Raw genomic sequence first — 9259 nt, 5'->3', positions numbered from 1 at the left:
CCTCGGCGGCCGAAACGGGGCAGCGACCCCTTTCCCTTTTCCTTTGCGTGAGGGAAGACGCGTGGTTCCATGTCTGTATGTATATATGTGTGTGTGTGTGTGTGTGTGTTGGTGTTATTCCACTACCGGCACACCTGGAGTACAGAGAGTGGAAGTGGCGGAAAGCGCAGTGGGCTGAGTTTTCCTTTCTTGCCCTATGAGTTGCTTATTTGTTTATTTATCTGTAATTGATTTTGCTCCTTGGAGAAGGTGTTGTCAGAATAACCCCGGTTACAGTGCAGTGGAACAGGTTGCCCAGAGAGGGTGTGGAGTCTCCCTCAGAGGCGATACTCAAGAGCCGTGTGGCTGCAGCCCTGTTCCTGGGATGACCCTGAGCTGGGAGGTTGGACCCGCTGACCACTGTGGTCCCTTCCAGCCTGACAGCCCTGTGATTCCGTGCTTGGAATTGCTTTGTGGATGCTGCCTTTGGCCTCGGCTGACCCAGTGCACACCTGTGGGGTCGCGCTGACCTTAAACCTAAAAAACCACACAGCCGATAAAATTGCCAGCTCGCCCAGCGGGCTCCGTGGGTTTCGTCATCCAGTCGCTGCATTTCACAACGGTGAGGAGTCAGCGTGACCCACTTGAGTGCTGTGTGTTGGCATTGTAGTTGTGCCAGCGGCATCTGCGAGGGAAAACACAGCCTCGGCTCTTGGAGTGTTCCCCAGGTGACCCTGGGTGTGAAGCTGGGTGAGCCTCAAAGTGCCTGAGGAGAGAGTGGTTTAATACATGCACACATACACAGCCCGGTGTGGATGCAGAGAGTGTGTGGTGTTTATTTCAGTTCTAAAATCTTTATGTGTGTAGTTGCATTTGTGTTAAGGAATGTATTGCATGGACATGGTCATTTTGATAAACATCTAAAACACAGAAGAGGCCTAAAATGTTATTGTGTCACTTGCTGTACTCCCATTGCTTCCACTACACAAGGACTTAAAGGCTAATAGTCTTGGGAATTACACCTTTTTCACACTTATGTGGATATATATATATATCCACATGAGTGTAAAATAGGTGTAATTCCCAGGACTAGCACTTTATGTCATCGGCCAGCATGTGTGTGTTTATGTAGGTTTCCTCCTAATGAACATGTCTCATCTATCTGGCTGTATCTGGTAGTCTTTCATTAGAGGGGGAAAAAGCCCCAAAATCTGTTAATGAGCAGGTTTTAAAGTTACATTGTACATCCTGGAAATTTAACTTCAAGTTGAATTTCTAATTAATTAGACTGGCAGAAGATTTCTGACAAAAAGGAAAACATGCATGGCTTATGTTGTTCAGCTCTGTTTTTTCTCTTTACAAATGTATTTATTAATTGAGGCTTAAATTATTATGGATCATAAAAGGTGACTTTTGTGGAATGTTTGCCAGCATAGAAACTTCAAAGTTGTTTGAATGTTTTCAGGGAATGTGAGCAATGTGTGTTATTGAAAGCATTGGTTGGGAGATGTCTACAGAGAGTTGACTTTAATATTTCCTTGAAGGATAAGTTTGAAATCTGTTGCAAGTTGTGAGATATTGCTTTGCTAGTGCTGGGGTTTTTTCTAACTTTGTTTCATGTTTAATTTCAGGGAAAGCTCTTGCAGAAGGTGGATCAGCTCGGACATCACTTCTTATTTTAGTGTCGATCTTCTTATCAGCTGCTTTCCTTATGTTCCTAGTATATAAAAATTTCCCACAACTTAGTGAGTAAGTATGTTATGAAAGTTTAATTCCTCAATTGATTTGATTTTCAGTATCAGACTGTAGAGGAGCCTGCATGGGGATATGCCATAAACTCAGAGAATTGTTCTTGATCTGAGGTTTTTGTTGCACACAGTGGAGATCCTGTGTTCTGAGGTGTTACCCCCGGTACATTATCAGTAGTAATTGACTCTTCTTAACCACCTTCAGCTAAGAGCAGAGTGTGTTTGGTTCAGGCTGAGTTCACTTGAAACTTCCTTGTGCCTTGGTGAAACTGGAGGCTGTCACCAAAAAGGGAAATCCTTCTTCCTTCCTAGCTAAACTTCCTAGCCTTCCTAAGCCTTCTCTTTTTCTCCTTCTCGTTGCACCCAGTGCTTGTGTTGGGATGGCAGGTGGGAGCCTGCTTGTCTGACAGCTTTCTTTTTCACTTTTAGTAGTTAAATTTCTGTCTGATTAACTTGCTCAACAAGGTCAGTTTGCAATGGCCCATCCCACAGCCTGATACAGAGCGAGCAAAGACACTCAAGTGTGCTGCCCATGGTTGCACCAGATTAAGGTGTGACATGAGATTTTGCCCTTAGAACTTTATTTGTTTGTGAGGTGAAGTTCTGCCACTCCTGCTGCACTTCAGCTGTTCTGACCCCAGCGCTGAGGCAGCTGCAGTTGGTTTTGGCTGAAATGTTGGCTGCTTTCACTTGCCAAGTTTGCCTTGCGCAATTCTTTCTTCTTCATCAGTACTTGGTAAGAAAAAAAAAAAACAACTAGAAAAGAAGCACATCGTTGTACTGAATAAAAAAACAGCTTGCAAATACCTAAAATTGGGGATTTTCTAATATAAACCACACTGTAAATATTAGGTGTTCATCTGAGAACATTATTACAACAATAATCATGGTTTGTTTGCTGAAGCTGTAATTTAGTGTTGCAGTGTATCTAATTATCTCTGTATTCAGTAAGTAATTGTACTACACTGTTTGATTATATTTCCATCATTTCTGCTTTTTTTTTCTCCTCTTCAGAGAAGAAAGAGAATGTATAAAGGTTCCTAGAGATATGGATGATGCAAAGGCCTTGGGAAAAGTCTTGTCCAAATACAAGGACACATTTTACGTTCAAGTGTTAGTGGCTTATTTTGCCACATACGTTTTGTATCCTTTTTCTGGTATAAAGGGCGGCTTTGATGTAGTGATGCTTCTCTGAAAATGAAGAATACAATTTGATCAATTCTTGGTCATGGGTGAAGTTTAACATACCTAGGAGTGTCTACAAAGAGACACAAATACTTTAAACTCTTGGAAATGTATAAACTTCTCTGTATATTAGGCTTGTTCTTACTTTGGTGTTATGATAACTTTTAAAATAAGTTGAATTTTGAGGTAGAAATTACTGTTTGCTTTAAAAGAAAACAGAGACTACTGCTTTACTCTTCCTTAAGACATTCAAAGACATTTCCACATAGGGTAATGTATAGAATATTTACCTCTATTTCTGAAGGAAAGTATTTTGAGCCATCTTTCATCCCAACACTGCCCAAATTCACAAAACCAAATCTGTTTTCTTTTAGAAAGACAAATTTCTGAAGTACTTTCTGTCCAAGGAGACACAATTGTGTTGACTTTTTTTCCCGAGTGCTGAATATATTAATTAATCATTAAGCACACTCCTAACTGGAACATTTAACTAAAGGTTAATAACTTTAAAACTGTAGAAAAGGTTTGTGTCACAGTTTTAATGCAGGAGGCTTTTGTAACTCAGGAGAGTCAGCACTGAACGTGCCATTGAAAGAATGAGCTGAAGGATAATTACTAAAGTATTCCACAAAAAGTATTTATTATTCCCCAAATTATAGATCTAGGAAGCAAATTAAAATGTAAGTTTATATATTAACAAGGAGTAGAATACCTTGGCTCTTTATTGAGCTGCTCTAGCAGTTCTAGATGTGATGACCTTTACTGTCTCAGCAGCAGACTGTGGTCAGTTTCCAGGCATGGGTAACTGAACCTTGACATGGTTAGCAAAAGCTGTACTGGCTGTAATGCACTCAGGAACATTACTGGGCTTTTAATATTTCAGCCAGTTCAACTTGAGTAAAATAGTCTACAGAGTTTTTTTGCTTTATAACTTTTCTATCCAAAGTGGGCAATGCATCATAGTCTCAAGTATGCCTAGCAAGCCTTAAGTCAACAACCTGCTTGCTTATGCTGCAGAAACCTAATTTTTGCCTCTTAAAAAAATTCCTGGCTGAAATGAGTGATCAGCTATTGTAGTTAGTGACTACACCAAGCCTGTTTCTAAGGAAGGAATAGCTGCCTTCATACATTTCAGTCTTCCATGAAACTTGTGCTTATGGGCTCGGACAGGCCTGTGAGCTTTCCAGAGAGAATGTCTGAAACCACACATCTCTAGTCAACAGGGTAAAATCAGAAGTGTTTCCTGGAAGTCACAGTAAATCCTCTGTGGCAATTGTAGCACAGATAAAGAGAAAAATGTAGTCAGCTGTTGTTACTTTGTGACTTATTCTTTGTATGTGTAGTGATGGATCTGCACCTTGCTGCTCTTGCTTGAGTTCTTGTGCTACTCTACAAGAGGTTTTTGAAGTAAGGATCTTGAGAGGTCCTGCCTATTTATGCTTTTTCTAGTTGTAAAATGTATCCTGACTGCTTACAAAACTAAGAAGCATGTAGCTTTTTAGAAATGTGTTTTTTCCTTAACTAAGATACATCCAGCTTGCAAACATTTGCTATTCCTGGGTCTATATTCCTCAGTATCCTGTCAGGGTTTCTTTATCCCTTTCCACTGGCCTTATTTCTTGTTTGTTTGGTAAGTATGGAAAGTAGTTTATGAGGGCACGTATTTCTATCAATTTGAAATACAACCAGGCATCTGAGCAGCTTCCTGTTGGAAATGATCAGTCTGAGACTGGCTGATACAGTTCAGTTTCTGATAACTATTGAGTTCTTACTCAGCTCTGCTTGCAGGGGTGGCATTACCCACAAAATTCACTGTAGTATTGGGTGATGATCCAAAACACTGAGCTGTTCCTCCAGGTTTTCTTAATAATGAAGACATTGGAGTGTGAATCAGCCAGAGTTTCCCATACTCTAAATTTGTTTAGCATCTGCCAGAACCCAGTTGTAATTTCACTACACAATTACTGTGGTTTTATTATCACACTGCAAAATACATCTGTTTTTTAACTGGCTTAAATATGCAAGAAGCATAGTTTCAGATTTGAAATGTATGTTATCAACAAGCTTTAAAATATGGGCAAAGGATGCAATGGTAATGCGCCTTAAGTATTGAGAAGGTAGGGAGGACCCTGTTCAGTTTTCCTGTTTGAATTTCTTTAATGGCATTGTGCTTCTTATTTGCAGAGCTTTCACTGTTCAAAGTCTTAAAACTGCAGAAGCACTCAATATTAACTGATAAGTAATCAATGTTGTCTACTTTGAGTGTTGAGATTGATTGAAATGCCTTGGAAATACACTGTCTTGTGTCAACAACATTCTTAGGGAGTGTGTCCATAGTGCTGGAGGAGAGCCCTAATGGAGGGCTGCATGGAAACCTGCTCTAGCCAGGCAGGGTAGTTAATACAGACACAAGGCTGACATTAAGTAGAGTTTCTGCTCATTTGTTGTCTCTTTTTTTTTAGTGCTCAGGACTTGGAGCTTCATTCTGCTACATGCTGTCATACCTAGTGGGACGTCCCGTTGTGTACAGATATTTAACAGAAAAAGCAGTAAAATGGTCAGAACAGGTAAGATTTCTAGAGGTGCTGGAACTTACTGTACAAAATGTGCCATGGAATAGTGGAAAAGTAGGAGGTCTTGTGCTTAAGGATCCAGTTACACAGAAGGGATTCTGGAAGCATTCCTGATTTTAGGGTATTTCCCATGAGAAAGTTCTAACCTAGGAAGTGTTTGCTTATGTAGTGTCAATAGGAAGCCTCTTCACTTTCAGGTCATTTCAAGTAATTGCTCTCTAAGCATTTGCAGTAATGAAAGCTGGGTTTTTATTTTTGTGTTGGAGGAACCTGTAGCTGGATGTCTGATTGAAAAACCTAATTTGAACATGTAACTGTAGTTGGAGCATTAAGAAACTTTTTCTTACAGTATCTGGTAACATTAGTTTCAGCAGGTCTTGATTGTGAGATGAGCCTAAAGGTTTTGCAGTACAGAAATACAGTGTGAGTTGTACTTGACCTTATGTGTCTTTAACTGATACTCTGAAACATTTGAACAAATTTTTATTTTTTGCAAGTATGAAGCACATGTACTCTCTTCAAGATTTTTTTGAATCACATAAAAATGCTTTAAGCTTGTTCCTCATTAAGTAAGATATGGAGGTGTGTCTGGCACAATTGACCTTGTTAGATTTTACAGTACCACTTTGACTCTTGACCCAAGTAAATCTTAATATTGCACTATAATCTTGAGGCTATTCTGAGTAGCAAATGGTTACTGTTGCCATTAGTAGAACTGAACAGGTGATTTAAAATTGCATGTGCAGCTCATATCTCAGTGTTTCCAGGTTAATTGGACTGTATCATGCTTATAATGCTTGCATATTGAGGTAAAGGCATTTTATATACAGCATTAATCAACATGTAAATATTTTCCTTCATTAAGGTTTAAAAAACCCACAGTGCTCCTGATTTTGATGTTACAGTAAAATCTAAATTTGGCTAAAGCTGAAAAACAGGGTTGTGACTGGGGTGAGCTGCCATGTGAGATTTCAGGTGGAATTGCAGACCAGGTTTGTTTTCAACTGTCTGAGGCTTAAGCTTAGTGCAGGTCTGCCAGGCTAGGCCAGGATTGTGGATGCTCAGCTGTCCTTGCAGCTTGGCCCAAGTTGCACTTGCTGTCTGAAAGGGCTGAGACAGGCTGGAAGGAGAAGGAGTTTGTTGTAGCATTGGTGTGAGGAGCTGGGCTAGACCTGAACACTTCATTAAGACTGTAAATGAAGTTGGGGGTGTTGTTGCTCCTGGGTAAATGTTCATGCTGGGCACTGTAACCTCTGGGGAGACAGGCTTTGGAGCTGTGCTGGAGCAGCCACCTCATGACGTTCAGAGCTGTGACCTGGCTGAGTTTCCAGGTGTGGAATGAAGCTGTGTTTGAAGCTTGATCACAAGTTAGGACAGAACATCTTGAGGAACAAACTTCATTGGTGGTTCCTGGAAAAGCTTTAGGAGTGGGGTGACAGGCTGGCTGTGGTGGCTGGGCTGTGGCTCTGCCTATGACTCTGCCTATGACTCCTTTGCTGCTGGAGCTGGCTGAGTCAGTCAGACACATCACCACTGCTCTGCCACACACAGCTATTTCCAGGCTGATCTCAGTGTATTTAACAGATGACTCACTGGGCTCTCTTCCCCACATCACACATTTTTAACTGATTTTTATGTTTGCAACATGTAAATGTCTACCAAATATAGGGGGAAAAACTCTTGAAACTTCTATGGTTGTGTATTTTCAAGGCAGGGATTTTTTAACCAAAGTTTTGTTTGTTTGGTTTTGTTTTGGCAGGTTGAACGACATAGAGAACATCTCATTAACTACATAATATTTTTGAGAATAACACCTTTCCTCCCCAACTGGTTTATCAATATCACATCTCCTGTAATCAACGTGCCATTGAAAGTGTTTTTCATTGGCACTTTCCTAGGTAAGAATTGTGGCTAGTGAGCCACAGTTTGGGGTGGCCAGAAGAACAGGCATACACTATAGCTATTTTAATTTTTAATTTTAATGTGCTTTTTGGCATATTTCTGCACATACTTTTTAATCTGATTAGGAAACAGTTCAGTAAAAATCCAGTATTTTTCCTTTATGAACTTTATTAAAAAGTTCATTATTTTTCCTTTATGAAAAGTCAGTTTGTAAAGAGATAACTTGAAATCTGGAGAGTCTGAAGAGCAGAGATTATTTGCTTAGTCTCCTATATTTGAGTCTGCATTAAAAATATTAAGAATGGCTTAAAACCATTTTTATAAAGGTTTTTTATCTTTGAATTCTGCATTTACTGCGTTCTTTAAAAAAAAGTACAAGACAACAAAATCTCAACGTTCTGGTATTAAAATTGGGATGACTAATTTTTAAGTGTTTTTACCCTAACAAGCTGTTTTTTCATCCTCTCCTTGCTCCAGGTGTAGCACCACCATCTTTTGTAGCCATTAAGGCAGGAACAACGCTGTACCAGCTTACAACAGCAGGGGAAGCTGTTTCCTGGAACTCTGTTTTTGTCCTCATGATTCTAGCCATCCTCTCCATCCTACCAGCTCTGTTCCAGAAGAAGCTGAAACAGAAGTTTGAATAAGCATCAAACTGGAACAGAATTTCCCATATTTCATCTCAGGATCAGCACTTCTGATATTTGTATATTTGCTTTTCTATTGGATCTTAAGTAATTATAGGGGAGGCTTGTGATTGATAAGAATGTCTTCAAATGAACACATAGCCTTAGACTGAAGGAAATGTGTTCAGAAATGTACTGCATATAGTTTTGTAACCAAACACCAGTGTTTTACTTTGGGATGGTGTGTGTGTGGCCCTCAGGATGAGGGAAGTGAGAACGTAGGTGTAACATTTTGCTCTAGTTACATGCAGAGCAAAAACTGTGATGTAGACATAAACTACAGGTGATGCTCTCTAACACTTGCAGGAAAACCCCCTGAACAATTCAGTCCAACTTGGTAACGTTCTCTGTAGGCTTGCATGTCATCTGCTCTGAGAGCATTTGTCACTAACAATATTTCCCTTCTTTTTTGCCTTGGGGAGTTTCAAAATAATGTAACGGTGCTCACTCAGAAACAAGGGTTCTTTGCAGTACTTTAACTACAATGTTATTCTCATCCTGGTTGTTTACTTCTATTTATTAGTGCTGTATGGAATTAAATACTTGAACCTACATCTGCTTTACTTACTGGATTAACAAAGGCAAATTGTCACTTCATTCCCTCTTGGTCCCTGTAAAGTTTTATTCTGGGAGCAGCTATAGGAAGGGAGGGAGCAGCTTAGAATTCATATCTTGGCTAGCTGATGATTTTTAAGTTCTAATTTTCATTTTTTAATATTGTTTTGCCAATATTTCACTTGCATAGATTTATCCTGCCAACTTAAGGAAGTGATGGTATGATTATATAAAACTTGCAGTTTTCAAGTGATTTAAAAATGCTTAAGCAGTGTAATATTACCATTTCTCAAGCAATATGTAAAGAGCATAAAATTTCTCACTGCAGCTTCATTAGCTAAAAGAAATGTCAGGTACACAAACTGGTGCAGTTCCTATCAAACAGCTGATCCCAAATAATGTTCAGAACACCATGGAACAGAAGGCTCTTGTGTCAGTGTATATAAAATGGGGGTTCCATTGTCTGCCAAGGCAGTGACCAGCCATGACTCACCTCCAGTAGCAGTGTGTGTGTGCTCTCAGTAAGGTACAAGGTACCTTGCCCCGTGCTTCCAGCTGTGCTTGTTTGTTGTGTTGTCAGTGGAGCCCCATCAAACAAGGCCCTGGGCAGTGAGGAGCTGGGCAGCACATG

The 9259-nt window shown here is 40.0% G+C and overlaps 1 protein-coding gene across 1 annotated transcript in view; it reads left to right on the top strand.

Annotated features, from left to right (window-relative positions):
* Positions 1 to 9259, top strand: part of TMEM41B (transmembrane protein 41B) — a 12411-nt gene that overhangs the window by 1569 nt on the left and 1583 nt on the right. Inside the window, exons 3-8 of the mRNA XM_014309239.2 lie at positions 1570 to 1728; positions 2742 to 2870; positions 4449 to 4542; positions 5375 to 5479; positions 7245 to 7383; positions 7865 to 9259. The exon at positions 7865 to 9259 is cut by the window's right edge and continues 1583 nt beyond it. Coding sequence (XP_014164714.1) covers positions 1570 to 1728; positions 2742 to 2870; positions 4449 to 4542; positions 5375 to 5479; positions 7245 to 7383; positions 7865 to 8034 — 796 coding nt within the window. The 3' untranslated portion in view covers positions 8035 to 9259. The remainder of the gene's footprint in view (positions 1 to 1569; positions 1729 to 2741; positions 2871 to 4448; positions 4543 to 5374; positions 5480 to 7244; positions 7384 to 7864) is intronic.

This window comes from Geospiza fortis, unplaced genomic scaffold, assembly GCF_000277835.1.
Source record: "Geospiza fortis unplaced genomic scaffold, GeoFor_1.0 scaffold450, whole genome shotgun sequence".
Classification (NCBI taxonomy): domain Eukaryota; kingdom Metazoa; phylum Chordata; class Aves; order Passeriformes; family Thraupidae; genus Geospiza; species Geospiza fortis.
Note: the sequence above shows the minus strand (reverse complement) of the source record. Positions and strands in the feature narration are given on the sequence as shown.